This window comes from Martes martes (assembly GCF_963455335.1).
Source record: "Martes martes genome assembly, chromosome: 7".
In the NCBI taxonomy this organism is placed as follows: domain Eukaryota; kingdom Metazoa; phylum Chordata; class Mammalia; order Carnivora; family Mustelidae; genus Martes; species Martes martes.
Window position 1 is genome coordinate 141,885,486 of NC_137894.1, and position 23,210 is coordinate 141,908,695.

General features: G+C 50.4%; 1 protein-coding gene across 1 annotated transcript in view; it reads left to right on the forward strand.

The window, feature by feature from the left end:
• TECPR2 (tectonin beta-propeller repeat containing 2) overlaps nucleotides 1-23,210 on the forward strand; it is an 89,329-nt gene that overhangs the window by 48,413 nt on the left and 17,706 nt on the right. Inside the window, exons 14-16 of the mRNA XM_080807529.1 lie at nucleotides 682-771; nucleotides 2,329-2,562; nucleotides 10,651-10,799. Of these exons, the coding sequence (XP_080663655.1) occupies nucleotides 682-771; nucleotides 2,329-2,562; nucleotides 10,651-10,799 (473 nt within the window). The remainder of the gene's footprint in view (nucleotides 1-681; nucleotides 772-2,328; nucleotides 2,563-10,650; nucleotides 10,800-23,210) is intronic.

Genomic DNA, 23,210 nt, shown 5'->3' on the forward strand with positions numbered 1-23,210 from the left:
GGCAGCACTGAAAGAAGAGCTTTAAGAGTCGACTGCAGAAGAGAATTTGGTGCCAGTGTGTCAAGTGTTTGTGACGGAGGCATTCTGCACGCTTTGTGTCAGTTTCCTTTTCTTACTCTATCATTCCTACAACTTGGGTACCAGCGTGTGGATGGTGTGTGATCAGTTTCTACTGGGAATCTGTGACGATACAGGAAGGGCAGATGGAGCTCTTTTTTATGTTCATAATTTCACCTTTAAGTGAAAAGACCCACCCAAAGATAGAGGATGTAGTAAGAGGGAATAGTCCATTTCCTGGAGGAAAAGTTCTTGCTCTGTGGAGAATGCCAGTCTCTGGCAAGATCTGTGACCGGTGGTATAATCCTCATGTTCCCATGAGGGCTTCATTTCCGTGAGGGAATCCCTGCTTTGTGAATTTCTCCAGCTCTCCTCCCTCTGCATGACCACCCCCCTACCCCGGCCACAACCCTGGGCAAGACAGTGGCTCTGCTTGTCCACGTAGGAGGATGAACAAGGGACTGGCCTCACAGCCCCGGCTGGCGTGGACCTCCTAATTTAAGGACATTCTAGAATTAGCTGTAAGAGGTTTTGAAGACCAGTTATAGTCTAGAACTAAAGCTCTGGAGCGTGGGTGTGTTCTCTCCTTCCTTCTTTAACACGCTTCCTGTTGGTTCCTTCTAGGCACTTACTGGAATAATGTTGTTCCCCGTGGGACAGCTTCTGCAACAAAGTGGGCCTTTGTGCTGGCGTCTACTGCTCCCTCGAAGGAAGGTTGGTTGAGAAATATAGTGCGTGGGTTGGCAGTTGACAAGTGAAAACCATGGTCTGACCGTGACCTAGTTGAGGTGGGGCATGGCCGTGTGGACCTCAGAGACAATGCAGTGGCTTCCCAGATAAGCAGCCCTTGTTCGCTGAGCCAAGGCCCCCGAAGCTGGGTAGGCCCGAGCAGGAGAGAAGGCTCTGGTCTGGGGACATTGAATGAATCTAAAAGCAGGCATCATTCCGAAGGAGAGGAACATTCAGTGTCCCATTAGGGCCAGCCCCCGGAGACTTCTGGTGATGTGTCACAGGGCCACAGTACCACAGTCAGTGGACACCAGCCTTCATGGGGCGCCTTCCCATTTCCCCTTGTGACGTCTTCTGTCACCGCAACCTCTTTAAATCCGGTTTACAGCTTCTGGCTAGTCTAAGTCCCACAGTTGTGCCCTGTTAGGACAGCCCTTCCCTACAGGGGCAGACCTCCTGCTGACCAGTCGGAGCTCCCCTCCCCTTCTGGAACATGGGGTTTGGAGCCAGGAGAGGCAGTGCCGCAGCCAGCGAGCCGGGAGCCTGGGCAGTCAGGTGACCCCTCTGCAAAGTGGCCAAAGGCCCCTCCTAGGATCGTCCTGAGGGTCGAATGGGAAGACGCCATGAAGCCTGTGGTTCAGAGGAGGCAGCTGGTTAGTTTGGCCCACTTGTCAGTACAGGAAAAGGTTTTCTGACCAGAATTCTGAAATCTATAAGCTCTGAAAACTGTAGGTTCTATCCGGAGATTGGCATAAAATCCTTTGGCAGCAAAACCTGGCCTGAACCGCTGTGGGGCCACTTGCTGACACATCGGTCACGAACACACACATTTTGTGGCTGAAATGTTACTGCATTTCATTGCTGCTTGGCTTCCCAAGGCTGTTGTTAGATATGCAGCATACCCGTGACCTTATGTTTTCAAAATCCTCAAAAGTTGTGAATTCTAAAACCTATCTGGCCACAAGTTTTAGATGATCTATATTATGATGGAACCTTGAAGTTTCCCAGAGACTATCTGCATTTTAAACTCATTCTGTTAAGCCTAAAGGACTGTATAAAAATGACGGAGAGGAGGCGAGGGTGGGTTTTGAGGAGGAGTTGGGGAGAGAAGGCTTTCCAGCTTTCCGAGCCTCTCCAGCAGCCTCCCCCGATCTGCCCACCCACAGCGCCCCAGCCAAGACCAGAGCAGGGAACTGTGGATCCATCCTCCTGAGGAATTGCTGACCTCACTCCCTCCAGAGCCCCAGCCACACTGAGTCAGACTCCCCAGCCCTTATGAAACGTCCAAGGTCAGAGCTGCTGAGCCTACATCGTAGCCTTCACCAAATCTCCTGAGCCCTGCTCTCTTTCCTCCCTTTAGAGCATCTCAGGCTTCTGTGTTAACGGGCTGGCCACGGGGTGCGCCTCCAACTTCTGACTTCAGGTCCATCGAGCACTCATGCACAGTGGCGGCCTGGGAGCCAGGAGCAGCGGCATCAGCCGCCCAAAGGCCGGGGCTCCCTGGTGCATCTTGTCAGTGACGAACCCGAACCTTTTCCGCAGGAAGCTCCCTGTGGCTGTGCCAGAGCAGCAAGGATCTGTGCAGCGTCGGTGCGCAGGATGCTCAGTCCCGCCCCTCCACGGTGCAGCTGCCCCCCGACGCCGAGATGAGGGCGTACGCCGCCTGCCAGGACGCTCTGTGGGCCCTGGACAGCCTCGGGCAGGTGTTCATCAGGACGCTGTCCAAGAGCTGCCCCACGGGCATGCACTGGACGCGGCTGGACCTCTCCCAGCTAGGTACGGCCCCCGCGTTCGGCTCGCGTGGGTTCTTACGGGTCGCTGTGTGGGTTGCTGGATTTCAGGACGTGGATGGGCCGCTCTTGCAGGTTAAGCGGGCTTCTTCGTTGTGTCAGGAGCCATGCTTCCCCACCGTGTCAGCTTGGAGGGCGTGCGGAACCCCGGAGGAGCGCAGGCTCAGAGGAAGCTGCCACTAGAACGGCCTGAGGCACTGCCTCTGCCGGTCCGACTCAGCGTGGCGTATCGCCCTGTGCCCTCTGAGCCTGGACGGACGGGCGTGTCCTTCGGCAGCCCTTTGCCTGGCCCTCTGCAGCTAGAACCCTGCCCGGCGAGTGTCCATTCTCACTCGGGCGGCCCGAGGAGCTGCCGTGCGTCTCTGGATGGCAGCTCTTCCGGAGCCTCCCCTCGAAGGCTACAGAGCCGCCCGAGGGGCGTGACCCGTGCACCAGTCATTCATTGGTAGTGCACGAAGCGAGATAGTAGAGGCAGCCCACGGCGTTAGGTTATGCTGCAGGCAGCTTCTTGATCGAGGGCAGCTTATGTGTGGCTAGTCTGACAGCAGAGACTTGTCTGAAGGCAGAGGCTGCTCCTGGCAGCTCCAGAAGGTCCACAGAAGCCTTAGGAACACTCCCCTGCCACACAGTGTCCCATTTTGGTAAATGGACAGCCCGTGTTTTTTGTTTGGTTGGTGGTAAAGTTGAATTGTATGAGCATCTAGTATTTGAGAATTCAAGCCCATGTACTCATTAGAGAGAAGGGGGAGAGGCACCTGGCTGGCTCAGTCAGTAGTGCACATGACTCTCAATCTCTGACTCGTAAGTTTGAGCCCCACATTAGGCTTAAGGTTTATTTCAAATGTATACATACATAGGGGTGCCTTAAGTGTCTGCCTTCGGCTCAGGTCCTGATCTCACAGTTCTGGGATCAGCCCTGTATCGGGCTCCCTGCTCCGTGGGGAGTCAGCTTCTCCCTCTTCCTCTGTCCCTCCCGCCCCCATTTGTACTCTTTCTCACACACATGCTCTCTCTCTTTCAAATAAATAACTAAATAAGTAAACTTAAAAAAAAAAAAGCACACACACACACACACACGTGTGCGTGTGCCTCTCCAGCGTCCCCTGGCTGCATCTCTGGCTGCCAAGGGCCTCTCCCCATCCCATGAAGCAGGCTGGGCTCCACTGCTCTCAGCTTGTGTGGCTCCCGTAAGGCACCATCTAGAGGGATTGTCGTTCTTTTGTCCAGCAAGGCCCCAGATAGAATCCAGCTTAAATAGTGGGGAGGTTGGCGCTCAGTGGAAGAAGCAAACAGTTCCAAAGCTGGGAATAGTCCAGGGTTGTGCTCAGTTCAGCAGCACATATACTAAAAATAGGAATTTCCTGGGAACATTTTGATGACTTATGCTTTTAACCTCATCCCTTGTCCTTTGAGCCTAATCCCAGCCCTGGGGCCATCACTTTCCAGCTTTTGAGGATTTACCAGCCACCATTACTGACAGTGACAGACCTGACAGAGCTGCGGCCATGAGCTCATGGCCCTGAGTGCAGTGATGGGGGACCCTCCTGCCTGCCCTGGGAAGCCTTGCCACCATCCAGAGATGTACTGGCCGGGGCCTTTCTCTCGCAGCCCCAACCAGACCCGTTTGGAAGATGTTGCCGGTTCCTTCTGTAGGTCTGAAGGCCGGGGCACATGTGCTCTCCCACCACTGAATCTTGAGGCATGTGGGAGGCTTTGCTCTTCTGCACAGTCTGGGTGAGAGGTACAGCTGTTTCCCTGCAGTGTCCCCTCCCCGTGTGTCAGAGGACACCATGTGCTACAGTGGGCACAGAGCGGATGGCATCCTGCCAGGCCACACGGAGCAGGAACCAGCTCTGCCCGGGCCTGCAGGCACTGGGCCCACAGCTCACGGCTCCCTTCTGGATCAGTCCGCTCCTCCCAGCACTGGCTAGCTGCCTTGATTCCTGCAGGTCTCCGAGGTGCCCATTTGGGCTTCACTGGGCTGGTGGCCATTCTTTGCAGGGAGAAACTCAGCTTTGGTGGGTTGAAGCCTCAGTATAAGAGACCTGATCCTGGGCAGGCTCCAGGATCCTGGGCGAGCTGCTAGCTTCCCTTATTTAAACCTCAACTTCTCACCTTCCTGATGGGAGCAGCAGTCCCCACCACAGAGAGATGATGCAAAGAAGCATCCGGGGTCAACATGAGCTTCTTGGGCAGGTATCCCACGTGGGGTCCCTGTCGAGCCCACATGACCTGCATCGCTCCCCAGGCCGGCGGGGGCGGTCTAACTAACCACGTGCCTGGTGGGGTGGTGGTGGGAAGCCCAGTCGTAAATTGTTTATTTATCTGGGTTGCTAGCAGACACTGAAATGATGGAGAAAGAATCCTTTCACCATTTTCTGAACATAGGAGAACGCAGCATGTCCTGAGTTGGTGGGGTTCTTGTTGGGCAGAGGAGGTGGACAGGGTGAGGTGGGAAAGTGCCAGCCTCCCACTGTGCCAGGGTGGGGGGTGGGAAAAGGCAGGCGAGGACCGCCGGGTGTTGTGTTGCTGGGCTCTCTCCAGGATGCTCTTTGTAGCCCGTGGGACAAACCGGTGAATCCAGTAGTTTAGTAAATTATTACTTAAGTGAGGGGATGAAGATTTTAAGTTCAGCTGTGTGCTCGCCGCCCGGACCCCCACGTGGGAGTGCCCTTGGGGGGCTGTCATAAGGCAGCAGGCATCGAACTGTGAGTAGAGAGTGTAGTGACGGAGGTAGCATTCATGCTGCCGTGCGTTCCTGATCTGGGGTTAACTGGGATGCTTCGTTGTTCTTTAGAAATTGGCCGTGGGGGTGCTCACGGCACCGAAAGGAAGCGCGGCCTTCCAGGGCTATGACTGCAGGTGAGGGTTTGTTCAGTAAGAGACTTCCCTTTCCCAGATGTCCTCTTCTTCCTGACTTCACCCTTCTCCCACCAGATTCTTCCAGAAAGGGCAGAATCCCCGGGGGCTGTTTGAGGACGCGCCTCAGTGGCGAGTCTTCCGTCTGCCCCAGGGGGTCTCCGAGGCTCTTATCCTTGCTCCCCTCTCACCACGGCCGTAGTGTGCCCCCCTCCCCGCCACGGTTGCCAGAGCTCTCTTCCTAAGACAGCTGCGGGGGCAAACCCTCAGCACGAGAGAGCGCCACGGTGCGCCCGCTTCGGGGAGGCCCCCGAGGCCATCACAGCCTGGCCTGGTCTTCTTCGCCAGCCCCGAGCCGCGGGACCACCAGCCCCCAGCCTTCGCTCTCCCCTGAATGCCAGGCCCCCTTGTGCATGGTGCGCGCTGGTCTTGCCAGGGCCTGGAGTGTTCCCCCCCCTCGGCCCTCCCCCCTTCCCCAGCCCTTCTTGCTTCAGGCCTCTGCCGAGAGGGCCCCCGCCCCACCCCGGCTTCCTTCAGTCCGAGTTTCCTCAGGGCCCCTGCCCCCCACATGCCGAGTGCCCTGCTCCTCCTCTGTCGCAGCCTTTTCAGCCTTTGCAGGCTGACCCCGTGCGGTGACTGCACACACGGGGGGTCCACGTCCATGCCCAGTGGGAAAGTAGACCGTCAGGGAAAGTGGTTATTACGGGTAGCTCCTATTTCTAAGTAATTCTGGGACATGAGGGTTTTTGGTTTTGGTTTGTTTTAAGGATTTTATTTGTCAGAGAGAGAGAGAGAGAGCACAAGCAGGGGGAGCAGCAGGCAGAAGGAGAAGCAGGCTCCCCCCGACCAAGGAGCCTGACACGGGATTCAGTCCCAGGACCCTGGGATCATGACCTGAGCCAAAGTCAGCCACGTAACCGACTGAGCCATGCAGGCCCCCTTGGGATATGAGTTTTGATCCTGTCTTTGGCCTTGATACTGATAATCACTAATAAAACTGCCTAACAGGCAGGTACAAGAGCGGTAATTGGTTAGTCCACCTCCAAGTTGCCACCATCTTGTTCAGGGATGTGATTCCTCTGTGCTGTTCTGTGCAGTCCTGGCTTCCTCTTCACAAGTATCCCGACCTCACCGACATGAAACATGAAAGCCTGTCTTCCTGGTGCTGACAGTGGGGTGGGGGTGGGGGGCGGCCCGCCTCATGGCGGCCATGCCAGGTTCTTGTAAAGTCTGGAATGTCACCAGCTTTTACATTGCAAGCAGAAATTTCAGTTTTAGGGCGTCTGGGCAGCTCAGTCAGTTAAGCTCAGGTTGTGATCTCCAGGTCCTGGGATCAAGCCCCGCATCTGGCTCCCTGCAGGGAGTGTGCTTCTCCCTCTCCCTCTGCCCCTCCCCCACCACGCATTCTCTCTCTCTCTCAAATAAATAAATAAAATCTTTTTAAAAGAAAGAAAAGAAATTTCAGTTTCAGGGATGACTTTTGCAAAGTATCAAGTTATGAATGTGATTTCTACCTTTCATTTCCTGCTTAAGACCTAACATCGCTCTTTTCTGCGCCTATTCAAATTACCAAGTCAGTTGCTGCTTTGAGATTAGATTAAGAGAATTCTTAAATGTCTGGCTACTAAACCCAGCTTTAGAGATTGAATATAGAATTTTGTGATCTATTGCAGTCCTAGTTTTTGGAAGAAAATTTGCATCATTTAGCAGGTATTTAAGATGCCGATAACATTTCACTTGCCAGTATACATAAATATGCATTCTGTCAGACGTTGGAATGTTTAGCAAACTAATGCAATTTGTAATTTAATTTATCTGGTCACAGCATTTAATGAGGAAATATTTAGTGTCAGTTTTTGCCTTCAGGTAACAAATAGAATTATATTAGGCAGTAATTTATGCAGAAAAGTAAAACACCAAATAAATGTTATTTGTTGTCCTAAAATATATGTTGAAAAGTAATCCTAAAGGGAAAATGTCTCCTCTGTTGAATAAAGTAATAAAACTTTTCTTTTTAAATAGAAAAAACATCAAGGAAAGGCAAGAAAATTGTAGTGTGTCCATGTTCATCAGGCTGGTAGCATAGTAACGGGCCGGAAATATCAGCAACTTAATATAATGTGCTTCCCTGCTGCCACGAACTTGGTTCTGACCTTTGGCTGCAGTCTCCTAGGACTGTGTGCCTTGGGTGGCAGCTTGCTGGTCCTATGGCGGAGCTCCGTGGCTTCCCTGTGCTGGTCACCACAGCGGGGACAGCTGACAGGCCCCTTGCCAGCTCCCTTATGCCTCAGTTCACGAGTGGCAGGCAGATCGCTTCTGCCCACAGCCATCGTCCAGACTGGAGACGGGGCCCTCCTAACTCGCAGGGACCGCAGGACGGCGTGGAGCGTTTGGGGAGGGCAGGAGTCTCTGGCCCTGTCCTGACCATCTCGGCAGAGCAGTGTCAGGAGCGGTCTGTGTTCAGGCAGCCCGGGGGGCCCTCATGAGCTGGAAAATGCCACCTGCAGTTACCCGTGTTCTTCTTTGATCTGTCTCTTCAGTTCAGAGTAAGCCGTTGTCTGTCCTGACACGTATGTTCCAGTCATCTTTACTTTTGTCCCGAGAGGGTATTTCTGTATTACGAACGCGTGTTCTGGTGGCGGTGGTGTTAGTCGCTGCTGACGGGGCTGCGGGCCCTGCGTGTCTTTGTCACCACATAGCTGTTCTCACCGTCCGCTCTAGTAGGGCAGATTGAAGACTCCAGCATAAAATTAATTTTCATTAAACATTTTTTTAAAGATTTGTATTTATTTATTTGACAGCTAGAGATCACAAGTAGGCGGAGAGAGAGAGGAGGAAGCAGGCTCCCTGCCAAGCAGAGAGCCCGATGCGGGGCTCAATCCCAGGACCCTGAGATCATGACCTGAGCTGAAGGCAGAGGCTTTAACCCACTGAGCCACCCAGGCGCCCCTCATTCAACATTTTAAAATCACTATTTGTTTCTCAGCTATTTCTGTAATTTGCTGCTGAAGGTGCTGTATTTTGATCAGTACCCATCTTTCACTGTGGAATATCAGAGCTCTGGGAAGTCTGTTCAAACTCCCTGCTAAGATATTCTGTAATAGAGTAAGGAAAGAAAAACCAGTCAACTTCAGTGTGTGCACAAAGGAATACCGAGAAGGGTTTGTGTTGTGGTCAGTTAATGCTTTCCTGCTGGTGTCCTAACTGAAGGCACCTGGCGAGATCGTCACGTAGCAGGATCCGAGCCTGGGCTTCAGGGCAGATCCGTGGGCTGCTGTCCGCTCCCAGTGACAACTGGCCGACAGGAGCACAGCCATGGGACATGGCTGTGCCGCCCTCTCCCCCGCTTTAAAGTCAGAATGACCCATCCCAATTACAAACTCAGCAAAAAACAGTCGAGAAAATGAAAAGGCAAGCCACGGACTGAGAGAAAAGAGGCACAAAGTGTACCTGACAAAAGACTTGTATCCAGAATATGCAAAGAAAGCCTCGAACTCAGTCATCAAAAGATAGACCATTCGATTTGAAAAATGGGCAAAAGACTTGATTAAGCACTTCACAAAAGAAGATAAAATAAGCACGTTATGCCCCATAAGCACGTTACAAGATTCTCAGCATCATTATTTACCAGGGAAATGCAAGATAAAACCATGACACGATACCTCCTCACACCTACTAGAATGGCCAACGTAGGAAAGACGGCAAGACCAGGAGCTGGTGAGGGTGTGGGCAGCAGCACGCACAGCTAGTGGGCGTGCAGAATGGCACGTGTACACCCCCCCCCCCCGCCCCATGGCCCTGCACGTCCACTCCTAGGTACCACTCGGGCAAAACAACACACACTCACAAGTCTTGTACAGGAATGACTGTCGCAGGGAGTGGACGCGGTGCAGGTGTCCCTCGCCGGGGGCTGGGTAGGGTACTGCGCTGGCGGGCCGTGGGGTGGTGCTCACAACACAAAGAAGCGGTGCTGGGGACGGATCCTGCACACGGTCCACGACTGACCGAAGCCACGAGAGCACACCTGTGGTTGTCTCTGCGGACCTCTAGACTGGACTGAACTAACCCCTGGCAATAGAAATCAGAAGGGTGGTAGGTGCCTCAGAGCGGAGAGGATTGACTAGGGGCCCCAAGGGAACTTCCCAGGGCGATGAAAGTGTTCTGTAGCTTGACAGGACGTGTGTTCCGTGGGTCTGTACACATGTCAAAAATGACTGAGCTGAACATACGATCCGCACATTCGCTGGCGTCCCAGAGGCTACATGGCCGGTGTGGGGGAGTCGGGCTGGCCTGGCTTCAGACCTTTGCCTCCTGGCTCAGCTGCGTCCTCACCCTGGGACCTTGGGCAGGTCTCTTCCTGTCTGAGTCCCAATGACGACCTTGTGTGTGACCTGAGATAATATTCCCCGCGCGTCACTGTGGCAGGGCTCCAGGTGAGGGTGAGGCCGCTCCCGGCCCCACAGCAGCCGCTGGGTCACCACCGGCTGTGCTTGTTGCCAGGCAGACTATTAATCAGGTGTAATTTCCCTTTAAAGCCTCCGCCCATTTCCTTTTCTCTTAAAACTGGTTTCAGGGGCGCCTGGGTGGCTCAGTGGGTTAAAGCCTCTGCCTTCGGCTCGGGTCATGATCCCAGGATCCTGGGATTGAGCCCCGGATCGGGCTCTCTGCTCAGCGGGGAGCCTGCTTCCTCCTCTCTCTCTCTCTCTGCCTGCCTCTCTGCCTACTTTTGATCTCTCTCTGTCAAATAAATAAAATATTTAAAAAAAAAACTGGTGTCAGCCCCCAGGAGACGTGTGAACAGAAATATGGAGATTCTAAGAGACTTAGTGACTTTGAGTGAATTCTCCCCTGGATGAGGTTTCCCGATAACGAGGAGCGCCCTCCTCGCAGATGCAGAATTTGCTGGTGGTCTGCACAGACGTGTGGAAGCCACGGACGAGGCCCCCACACCTGCTAAGCCTGCCCTCCTTGGCTCGGGGCCCAGTGCCCACAACGTCCTGACGGCTTCGCCCATGGGGCAGGCGAGCTGCCGCGTGGCGACTGGCAGGTGGCGGGATAGCCGGAGGCCTCGCCCACCCCAGACGGCAGGAGCCACGGCAGAGGCAGCCTCACCCTCTTTCTTTGAAGGATAAAATCAAAGTCCATAGATTAAGTGAAGGATTCGTCATTTTACAAAAGTGGTTAGTGTGTGGCCTTTTCCTTTACTCGCCTACAGGAGCTGTAAAACTGACGAGCTTGGCGTGTGGCAATCAGCACATCTGGGCGTGTGACTCTAGGGGTGGCGTGTACTTCCGAGTGGGGACCCAGCCTCTCAACCCCAGTCTGATGCTTCCGGCCTGGATAATGATTGAGCCCCCGGTCCAGGTAAGCAAAACCTCACTGAACGCAGGCCGCTCCTCCGGGAGACAGAGGCCGCCAGAACGCAGTTCCTGGAAGTGGGGCCATACCCACTTGTGTAGGCAGGTGGGGGCGGAGGCAGGAGTCCCTGGAAGGGCGCCCCCCGCCGGTGCTCACTCATTGGCATCCCCGTTGTGGAACTGCCAACTGAACACCTCCTTAAAGGTGATCTGAGTCAGCACTTAAGAGACTTTTCCTCTCAAAATAAAAATATTTTAACTTTTTACAAAACCAAAATCGTTTTTTAAAGAAATAAAATTGGGGGTACCTGGCTGGTTCGGTCGGTGGAGCGTACGACTCTTGATCTTGGGGTTGTGAGTTCAAGCCCCACGCTGGACATAGAGCTTACTTAAAAATAAATAACTAAGTAAATAAAATAAAAAATTAAATTAAAATCAAACAGTACCCAGAAGTATAGCAAATAAATTAAGAGTCACTTAAAATCTTGTCAAGGAGACCATCTATTATTAGCATTTTGTGAGTGCCTTTCCTGGTTGGTTGAAATTCTGTTTCCCAACCCCTCTCTCCTGTCCCCTCCCCAACCCCTGCCGTATTTCAGCTTACCATGTATCCTACATGTTTTTCTTCTTCTCCTGACTGTTCCACCATTCATATTAGAAGCAGAAGCCTGATTTTAGGGCACTATTTAATTATTGTTTAGATTCTTAAAAGATCTAACAGGACTGGTTGCTACACTAGGTATATTTCTGTTCAAATTTATAATCAGGACCTTGTGATTTCATAAGAGTTATCTGCTCCAACTCCTGCAAGTCCGTACTTTGTGACTTGTTGGAAAAAATGAAGTTGCAGAGGTGCCTGGGTGGTTCAGTCCCTTAAGCATCTGCCTTCAGCTCAGGTCATGATCCCAGCATCCTGGGATCAAGTCCCTCATTGGGTTCCTTGCTTAGCAGGGAGCCTGCAAAAAACAAAAAAACAAACAGAAAAAGAATTCTAATTCACCTTTTTCATATTGCATAAATCAGGGGGTTTTATTCACAGAGATCAGCAACAGTCAGTGTCCAGTTCCAGAACTTTCTCATCACCCCAAAAGGAAAATCCATACTCAGTAGTAGTTAGCTCCTTTTCTCCTGGAACCTCCAATTCCCTCAGCCATTAGTCTCCCTTCTGTGGTTATGCCTTTGCCTGTTCCTGGATTTGTCTGTTTTCTCTACATAGAATCATACAGTATATGGCTACCTTTGTCTGCTGTCTTTCATTTAGCATCATGGTTAGAAGTACTGTGGCATGTGGTAGCATGTGTCAATACTTTGTTCCTTTTATAACAGAATAACATTCCATCCGTGGAGGGACATTGTGCTTACCCATTCATCAGGCGATAGACATTTGGGTTGTGCCCACATGTGGGCTACTGTGAACATTCGCGGATGAGTATTTGTGTGGAGTTGTGTCTTCAGTTCTGTTGGGTAGAGACCTTTAAAGGGGATTGCAGGGTCAGATGGTGAATGTGTGTTTTAAATGTTTAAGGACCTGGGGCGGCTGCCCAGCTCAGCTGATGGGGCACGTGACTCTGGATTTCGGGGTTGTGGGTTTGAGCCCCACGTTGAGTGTAGAGATTACTTAAAAATAAAATCAAATAAATGAATGGTTTTCCACAGTGGCTACATCATTTTATATCCAACCAGTAAAGTATAAGGGTTCTAGTTTCTCCACATCCTCACCAAAAACTTTACTTGCCCGATGTTTTTATTCTAGCCATGCTAATAGTTGTAAAAATGGTATCTCATGCATTTCCCTAATGATTAATGATGTTGAAGATCTTTTCATGTGCTATTGGTCATTCATGTATCTTCTTTGGAGAACAATACATTCAGATCCTTTGCTCATTTTTCAACTGGACTATTTGTCTTTTAAATATTGAGTTTTAAGAGTTCTTGGGTGCCTGGGTGGCTCAGTGGATTAAGCCTCTGCCTTCGGCTCGGATCATGATCTCAGAGTCCCTGGGGTCAAGCCCCGCATTGGGTTCTCTGCTCAGCGGGGAGCCTGCTTCCCCCTCTCTCTCTGCCTGCCTCTCTGCCTACTTGTGATCTCTCTCTCTGTCAAATAAATAAATAAAATCTTAAAAAAAAAAAAAAAGTTTAAAAAACAAACAAAAAAAAAGAGTTCTTTAGGTATTCTAGATACTAGACCCTTATCAGATATATGCTTTACATAAGACTTTGATGATGTATGTACAACTGTTGCCTACTCCAAGGTCATGAAGATTTGCACCTGTGTTTTCTTTTAGACATCTTATATCTCTGGGGGCACCGGGTGGCTCAGTCATTAAGGGTCTGCTTTTCAGCTCAGGTCAGGATCTCAGGGTCCTGGAATCGAGCCCCACATTGGGCCCCCTGCTCAGCAGAAAGCCTGCTTCTCCCTCTCCCACTCCCCCTGCTTGTGTTCCCTCTCTCACTGTATCTCTCTGTCAAATAAATAAGTAAAATCTTTTTTTAAAAAAAGAAAAAATAGTCTTATATTTCCAGGCCTTACATTTATTTTTTTAAGGCTTTATTTATTTATTTGAGAAAGAGTACACAAGCAGGGGGGCAGGGAGAGTGGGAGAGGGAGAAACTGGGACTCCAACCCAGAACCCTGGGATCACAACCTTGGCTGAAGGCAGACGCTTAACTGACTGAACCACCCAGGCGCCCTCTAGCCCCTATATTTAGATGTTTGATTTATTTTTGGTTAATTTTTATATGTGGTGTGAGATAGATGTCCAAATTCATTCTTTTACACATGGATATCCAATTATACCAGCCCCGTTTATTGAAAAGACTTATTTTTACCCATTATATTCTCTTGGAGGGCTGTCAAAATCAATGCATCATAAATTTTTTTAATGCATCAAAAATTAAGGTTTTTGGGAACCTGGGTGGCTCAGTGGGTTAAAGCCTCTGCTTCCGGCTCAGGTCATGATCCCAGGGTCCTGGGATCGAGTCCCACATCGGGCTCTCTGCTCAGCAGGGAGCCTGCTTCCCCTCTCTCTCTCTGCCTGCCTCTCTGCCTACTTGTGATCTCTGTCTGTCAAATAAATAAATAAAATCTTTAAAAAAAAAATTAAGGTTTTCACTTTTGTTCCATTTCAGTGACCTGTATATCTATCATTACGCCAGTACCCACATTGTCCTAATTATTTAGCTTTGTTGTAAATTTCAAAATCAGGAAGTGATTTTCCTTTTTCAAGATTGTATTGGCTACTCTGGGTCCTTTGCATATCCATATGAATTGTAGGATCAATTTGTCAGTTTCTTTTTTTTTTAATCTATTTATTTATTGGACAGACAGAGATCACAAGTAGGCAGAGAGACAGGCAGAGAGAGAAGGGGAAGCAGGCTCCCTGCTGAGCAGAGAGCCTGATGCGGGGCTCGATCCCAGGACCCTGAGATCATGACCTGAGGCAGAGGCTTAACCCACTGAGCCACCCAGGCGCCCCCAGCTTGTCAATTTCTGCAAAAAGAAAGTGCCCGCTGGGATTTTTATAGGAATTGTGTGAATCTGTAGATCACTTGGGGGAAGTCTTGCCATCGTCATAGAATTAAATCTTCCAATCCATGAACATGAGCTGTCTTTGCACTTACTTAGATCTTCTTTAATTTCCTCTAGCAGTTGTGTCGTTTTCAGAGTATGTGTTTTTTTCCTACCTTTGTTAAATGTACTTCTGGGTCATTTATTCTTTTTTTTTTTTTAAGATTTTATTTATTTATTTGACAGACAGAGACCACAAGTAGACAGGGAGGCACGCAGAGAGAGAGAGGAAGGGAAGCAGGCTCCCTGCTGAGCAGAGAGCCCGATGCGGGGCTCTATCCCAGGACCCTGGGATCATGACCCGAGCTGAAGGCAGCGGCTTTAACCCACTGAGCCACCCAGGCGCCCCTCATTTATTCTTTTTTATGGTATTGTGAATGGAATTGTCTTCTCAGTTCCATTTTGGTTTGTTCATTGCTAGGATAAGTTTCTGTATATTGATCATGTATCTGGAAAACTGGGTAAACTTATTTCTTCTAATAACTTTCTTGTGGATTGCTTAGGATTTCTTCTGTACAAAATCATGTCATCTACGAACAGGGATAATTTTACTTCTTCCTTTCCTATCTGGATGCCTTTTAATTCTCTTTCTTGTTTACTTACCCTGACTGGAGCCTCCTGTACAGTGTTGAGAAGTGGTGAGAGCTCACTTTGTTCCTGATTTTAGGAGGAAAACATCCTTTCTTTCACCATTAAATAATGATATTAGCTGTGCATTTTTTTATAGATGCCCTTTTCAGACTGAAGAAGCCCCCTTCTATTCCTAGTTTGTTGAATGTTTTTCTTTTTCCACGAAAAAACGTTGGATTATGTCAAGTGCTTTTTCTGCATCTACTGAGATGATCATGTGGGTTTTTCTCCTTTATTAATGTGAAGTATTATAGGGATTGACTTTTGTATGCTGAACCACCTTTGGTTTCTGGGGTAAATCCTGCTTGGCTATGCTGTATAATCTTTTATATATACGGTGCTCGATTTGGTCTGCTGGTATTTTGTCACGGATTTCTGTGTCCACAAGAGAGATTGGTCTTTGATTTTCTTTTCTTGTCATGTGTTTGTCTGGTTTTGCTCTCAGGGCGATGCTCGCCTCTTAGGATGAGTCAAGAAGTGTTTCTTCCTCCTGTTTTTTGGAAGAGTTTCTGAAAGATGGGTGTTAATTTTTCTTTAAGCATTTTTACAGTTCCTCAGTATAAGCCTGGACTTTTCTTAGTGAGACGGGTATTGATTTCTGATTCAGTCTCTTCACTTGTTCGGGTCCATTTAGAGTTTTCTGTTTCTTCTTGATTAAGTTTGAGTAGTTTGTCTTTCTGGCGATTTGTTCACTTCGTCGCCGTTACCTAACTTATCGGTACCCACGTGTTCATAGTATCCCCTTGTACTCCTTTTTATGTCTGTGAGGTAGATAGTTACGCTTCCCTCTCATTTCTGATTTTAGTGGTTTGAGCCTTCTCTTTTTTCCTTAGTCAGTAGAGCTATAAGTTGTCAGTTTTGTTGCTCTTTTCAAAGAATGTCTTTTGGTTTTGTTGACTTTTCTCTATTGTTTTTTCTATTCCTGAGTTCATCTGTTTTCACGGTAATCCTTGTTCTTCTACACCTTGTTGTGCACAGTGGTCTGCTTGCTAGTGGTGTTCCTCTGAGAGTTCCCAGCAGTATTTGTCACATTATCACATGCTATAGAAGACATAGCATGACCAGAAAGGTGTGCAGAATCCCAGCACCGGGCCATGCCAACATCAGTGGAGGGCTGCAGGGCATGTGGTGGGAGACCTGGCTGGTGGTTGCCGGGGGGCGAGGGGTGGTCAAACAGCGAGCTGCTACCAGTGGTGAGCTCCAGCCAGCCTTGCCTCTCTTGGGGCCTCTCTGCGGCCATGGGCCGCTCGGGTAACATCAGAGACTCTGTGGACCTGCAAATTGCTCTTGTTTTCTCTATTTAGATTCTAGAATAGCCTCTAGGAAGTGGAGCTCAAATTGGGGAGAGAAAGCCTTACTTGGAGTGCTCTACGGACTGTAGCAATCAACAGCTTTGCCCAGGAAAATGGCCAATAGAGCAAATTCATATGAAAGGGCCTTAGCTGTGCTCTGGATATAGTAACAATTGCTAGATGGGCTGTTAAACACTAACTATCCCAAGGAGTTCCACTGAATGGAGCCACGTTTTATGACTCCGCTTTTAGTGCGCTGGAGAGGACATTGACTTTCTGTGGACTTTGAAGATTCAAAATGCTTTTCAAATTGGTTCCTATGGGGAAAAAACCAGGCTTTGCATTTGCCCAGGCTTTTATACCACGCTTTTTCCAGCCCTTAGCTGCCATAGTCCTGAATTTACCACAGGACATCGACTCAGGCTTGGCTCTCCCCACTTGGCAGAGGAAGCACGTGACTTGGGACAAACGAGTGACCGGGCGGAAGCAGCACTCTTGTGAGTGACCAGGCTGAGACCCGGCCCCGGGCCTGCTGTGCTCCGCCAGTCGGCGGGACCTGCCTCTCCTCGGCGGCTGGCACCCACCGCTCAGCGGCAGAAGGCCTGACGAGAGGAGTGTGGCGGGGGGGAGGTGCCGCTTCCCCCAGAGGGTTTAGAAGGTCAGGGCCGTGTGGTTGGGTCCGAGCGTTAGAGTTAATGCGATCGTGAGCGACCTCTTCCCACTTCATCTTACTCGTTCCTCCGTGTGAGCTTCCTGGCCAGCGCGTGAAATGCGTTCACGGTGGACCTGGAGGGAGGCGGGTCGCAGATGCCGACAGGCACGGTGGGGTGAAGCACCAGAAACCCGACACGGCTAGCAGTGCCGACTCTATTTCTGTTTCTTTTCTCATGCCCGGGGAAAACCTCCCCCTGGAGTAGTTTTGGGGTGAAGTTTTCACGAAGTACTCAAAACAAATGACTCAGTTTTCAGACTTACTGACATATGGAAGGATTTGGAGAAAATATTTATAGTTGTGTTTAGGATTTTTTTTTTTTTGCATTTTTGCTTTAGTGAAAGAATGTTCTGTCCACATTAGAGGTAGCGCAAGAGCAAGGTCAGTTGGCGGTGTGACATCTCGCCTGACTGTGGGCACTGAGGGCCCCAGGACAAGACGAGGAGCATCCGGCTGCACCCACCCGGGTTTGGCCTACCTCTTCCTTCACCCATCCGCTCGCTGCCCTCCACCTCCTGGTCCCCTCTCGGGACTCCCGAGCAGACTCTGTTCTTTGCTGAACCTGGCGCCGCGCCTCACGTGGAGGGAGGCTGCAGCCCACCCTTCCTGCGTGCGCCGCTCATCCATTCTCTGAGGCTCATCTGCTCTGCCTGCGCTATGGCTGTGTCTGGCAAATGGACCAACTAATATTTAAAAAACCATTTAAATTCAGTTGCTTTAGGTATTTTTAGCTATATGAACAACAAAACAATAAAATAAGTGTATAAGCATGATAATAGATAATCCCCGTGGGAGTGCCGTGCCCCAGATCTGCCAGGTGGGATCTGTCACGTGATGTTACTTTACGTATGAGATCCTTGGAAGAGTTCACACCTAACCACAGGAGAACTGTCGCTGGACCAGGGCTCGCATTAAGAGGAGACCCCCACCTGAACTGGGCCGCCCGTCGATTCCTCAAGATGAACGTCACTGCAGGACAGCAGAGCAGAGAGCAGGCCGAGGAGGTTTCCCTCTCCTTACACCCAGTCGGAGGCATGGCTGAGCACCCCGAATGACACTCTCACTCGCACCCTCTGGTGGCATCCACGAACCTGGCACAGGTCACTCTCAACAGGGGACAGAAGGTGGCAGGAGGGGGCACTCACAACCCAAAGCCAAGCTCTGTGGGTACAGCTGAGCACCTACTCCTAAGAATTTTGGGGTGTTCTGTTGGATGACTAGTGTTCTGTCCCAAAATACAAATGCTAGTCGGCCCTGGGGTGAGGAAACCAGGTCCCTATTGCCTTACCGGGGAGGCCATGGGTTAGATCCCTCTCTTGCAAAGGCATGACGCTGTATAGCAAGTCAGCCTCGTGCCTCACTGGACTTTCCCCAACACAGCTCGTCCTCCTTGGGTGGCGGGACAGGTGGTTCTCCCGGACGGGGGCCCCGAGCTTCACATACCAGAGCAGCAGACGGAATCCCATTTGAGAGTCCTGGTTTTGAAGAAGAGAAAGAAAAAGACGTTGCTAGTTACGTGTTCAGCGGCTAGGAGGTCTCTGCCCTGGATGGGGATGTTACTGGGATTTGCCCCGAAGGAGCGGAGTTAAGCTGTGTTTGTTCAGGGAAATCCCCAAAACTTGTCCACATGACTCCACAGAGGACTTTCTATTCCCGTGGAGAAACAGCACATTGTGGAGTAAAAACGTCAGTTACGAAACACGTTCAGTGATTCTGTTTTCATTGAAAAAAATGACGTATTCACTGAAAACTGTATCCACCGCGGGTGATAACGGGTGTGTCCAGGTGGTACTGTTGTGGCTGATTTTTTTCTTCCTTTTGTTTACTGCTGTTTTCCAAAAACCTGGCAGTGAACTTACACTGCTTATGGAATAAGTAGTTCATGACTCTGAATGATCTGAATAAGACTCAGTCTTAGGAAATAATCAAATATGTTCTCAAAGCTGTTTGTTGCCAGGCTGTTTCTAGCAGGGTGAACTTGACTCTTCGGCTGGTGCCGTGAGGCTGTGTGTGGTGAGGGAAGCAGGGGCGGCTCCCGTTCTGCTTAGCACATCAGTGCAGTGGCCGTGGTTATAAATAATTAAGGATGTACTCTGAAAAGCCATTTAAAATCGTGTCCTGGCCAGGGGCGCCTGGGTGCTGCAATTGGTTAAGCATCTGACTCTTGGTTTCGGCTCAGGTCATGATCTCAGGGATCTCAGGATCGAACCCTGCGTCCAGCTCTGCATTCAGTGGGGAGTCTGCTTGGGATTTTCTCCCTCTGTCCCTCCTGCTCTGTCTCCCTCCCTCTCTCTCTCTCCCTCAAATAGTAAATAAATCCTTTCTTTTTTAAAGATTTTATTTATTTATTTGCCAGAGAGAGAACACAAGCAGGCAGAGTGGCATGGCAGGCAGAGGCAGAGAGAGAAGCAGACTCCCTGCCGAGCAAGGAGTCCAATGTGGGACTCGATCCCAGGACCCCAGGATCATGACCTAAACTGAAGGCAGCGGCTTAACCGACTGAGCCACCCAGGCGCCCCAGTAAATAAATAAATCTTTTTTTAAAAAATCATGTCCTGCTGAGTATTGATAAAGAGAATTGTTCCCAGTGGGGTGGTGGCCCTAGTGGCTTTGGAGCTGGCCTTTGCCACTTAGCAGAGGTGGCAGCAGGCCCACAACTACTACAGTTTCTGTGGCTTCCTTATCGCTCCAGTTACAGGAAATTCTAGAGCAGGTCAAACCGAAGGGATCTTGATGGCAGAAATCAGACCCATGGTTGCCTGAGGGGACACAGGGGCGGGGAGGGGGGTGATTGGCAGCGGGCTTGAGGCTGCTCCCCCGGGGGATGACGATTGCCGACACTCGGGGACTGGTGTGCCTGTGCTCCGTACACTTACTGTGTGTAGCCTCCACCTCAAGAGAGAACTGCGAACTAATATTTACTGTAGTTGATGATTTGCATGTTGAAGGTTTTGGGAGAAACTCTGCTGATGTCTGCAACTCTCCTTGAGGCCCCTCCAGAAGCAGGGTGGACTCAGCGGACAGACAGACGGGTGGGTCCATGAGTAGGCATGCGCGGGGAGGCATTGTCGGTAGTGAGCGTACGGGTGTTTCCATAGAATTTTCTCGGGTCTTTTGTATGTTCCAAAACTGTCATAATAAAGCTTGGGTGAGAGCAGGCGGGTATTCAGTAATATGTGTAGTCACCGGCAAAAAAAGACTGATAGTAAATGTTAATTCACCTCCTTTACTTTCTAGCAGAGTCAGGAGAACAAAAAAACCTAAAATACTCCCTCAAAAATACTTTCTGTCTGTGTGGAGGAAATACTTACCTCCAAGAGTGGGGACACAAGGGACTCAATTGATCTGGGCACGATGATGAGTAACGCTGCCTCCCTCTGCCATCCCCGTTTTGTCCCAGGCTCTCTCGGTGTCCTTCCACATGTGTGCTCACGCTGCCTCAGGTACCTGCTGCCGAGCACGTGCTCTGATGTCTGTGAACGCGGCGTGAGCTCTAGAATGTTGTCTTCCAAATGCCCTTCCTCTAGGGAGACGGATAGCTGACATTCATAGGTAGCTCTCTCTTAAGTTAAAATGCAGGACACACAGATAAAGTACCTTGCACAATCCATGTACACAGGAGGGATCATCCCTCGAACGTGAAATCTGAAGCTTTCAGCTGGTCACGTAAACTTCTGCTTCCGGCCAGGACAGAGTAGCAGGAGCCAGACCTGCCCTCCTGCCTGAAGTAACTAACATCCGCACAGATTGCGTGAAACCGTGGTTTTCGAGACTTTGGACGTCCGACAATGAAGGACAGTGACCCCCTGGGAAATAGAAAACAAATGAGGTGAACCAAATGAGTTGTCAGGCTGTTGCAGTGGGAGGGGGACCCCAGGTAGGGGCTGGCCGAGCCCAGCCTGCTCCTTGAGTTGAGGACATAGCACTGGGACCATGGGAAGTGCAGGCAGGAGGACCTTGGGCAGAGACTGCAGAGCTGCAGAGGTCCCAAAGGGCTTCAGCCCAGGAACTGACCAGGGCCAGAGAACCACCTGGAAGCAGTAGAAGGAGCATGCCTGGGAGCTCAGGCAGAGCCAGGAAGCCTAAGTCCTAACCATCCGGAATCGGGTCACTCAAGAGCATTTGGCTTCGGTGATGAGGCAAAAATCAGCCCTATAGTCAATGCAACCCTGACACTGGTGACCAGAGCTTAAAATAAGCAAGACCTGGAAGGATCAAACTATTTCTGAGTAGCTTAGTGGCATCCTAGAACAAAGCTCAAGAATATTTATAAATTCTGAAAATACCCAGCACTGACAAGGCAAAATTCGCATTGTCTTTTTTTTTTTTTTAAGATTATGTTTATGAGAGAGAGAGCATGAGAGGAGAGAGGTCAGCGGGAGAAGCAGACTCCCTGCAGAGCAGGGAGCCCGATGTGGGACTCGATCCCAGACTCCAGGATCATGACCTGAGCCAAAGGCAGTTGCTTAACCAACTGAGCCACCCAGGCACCCAAATTCACATGTCTTACATCTGGTCAGGACTCATCAGGCAAGCAGAGAAACAGAAAAATATCACCTAAAGCGAAAGGAGGGAAATCCATCAACAGAAGCTGACCCAGAAATGACCCACATGATAAAACCCATAGGGTATTAAAACAGTTGTTATAACTTTACCTTTTTCATTCTAGATACTGGGGGAAAGACTGCACACATTAAGTAGGAAACCAGGGTCTATAAAAAAGACCTAGATCACACTTCCAGGGATAAAAATTACAACGTCTGAGATGGAAAATTCTCTATGACATTGATGACTATGTAGACGTTTCAGGAGAAAAGGTCAGGGAACTCAATGATGCAGCAGTGAAGCCATTCAGACTAGAACAGAGAAAACAAACAAAAAAAAAAGGCTGGAAGAAGCTCAGAGCAGCAGTTAGCGTGGGATAACCTCACAAGGCCTAGTTCACATGCAGCCATCCTGAGAAGGAGGAGCGGGGGTGACTTGAAGAAATACTGCCGAAAGCTTTCCAAATTTGATGAAATAATTATGTTGAGTGAAGAAGCGAGACAGAAAGGCATACGTATTGTGTGATCAAGTTATAGAAAGTGTAGAGAATGCTCACTGATGTGTGGTTACAGAGAGCAGTGGTTGCCTAGGGATCGGTGGGCGGGTGGGAGGGTTTACAGAGGAGCGACACAGGGATGATATCTTGAGTCCATATATATGTCAAAACTGAATGAGTCGTACACGTTAAATGTGTACATCTTGTGTATGTCAGTTACACCTCTGTGAGCTGCTGAGAACCCGTATCATGCAGTGAAGAAATGTCAGGGAGGAGGACCGCCCACACTACGTCGTGCTGGGGGTGGCAGAGGGAACAGGAATGCACGAAGCTGCCTCCAGACGTGAGATAAGGGATCATTGACTCAAAGAAGAGGGCACGGTACGTTATGATCACAACCACGAGAAACACACTGATCGCCCCCAGTGGCCAGCCCTGGCTTCTGTGGGCCGTGTAGTATCTGAACTGGACTCTGTAGACACGGGCGTTTCCAGTGACTGGCAAGCCACGGGTTTGGCCTGGTGTTTCTGAGTAGGGAAAAGTGCTGCCCCTTGGGACTTTGGACGGGACAGTCGGTGGCTAGGGACCATCCTGAGCACTGGGAGGCCTTAGTCGCCTGTGCCTCTCGGCACTAAGTACTGTAGGCCCCCAATGACAACTGGGACCGTAGGGTGCAGAGAACATATTGTATGAAGAAAAGACTCGAGATGTCCTTTGACCCATGTCGGGGCAGGAGCTGGATGAGGAAGGTTTGCAGTGAGGCCTGGAAATTCTAGGGCCTGGTTCCATGGGTCTGTTTGCACATCTCAGAGACAAGGCTGAGTTGGAACGGAAGGTGGGAACTCTGAAGTAGAACGCTTTTGTGTGAAGAAAGCCAACCCGTGCTGGAATCCAGCCTTCTCTCGGGGACTAGATCAGCCCCCCTGCGTGTGCCTGCTGGCCCTGTGGGTGGCCCCGCTCGGGTCCTGTGGAGCCAGCAGGGCTCGAGTCCATGGTGCTGCAGGAGGCTGTCCTCCCAGCTGGTCTGCACACACGTGCGTACACAGACCCAGCGGGAAGCGGGCGTGCGGTCTCCTCCCCAGCCACCTGCAGTGGCCTCCCCCCTCGGGGCTAGGGTGCGGTGCTCTGGGAAGCTGTGGCCTCCGGCCGGGACTGTCCCCACCAGAGGCAGAGCC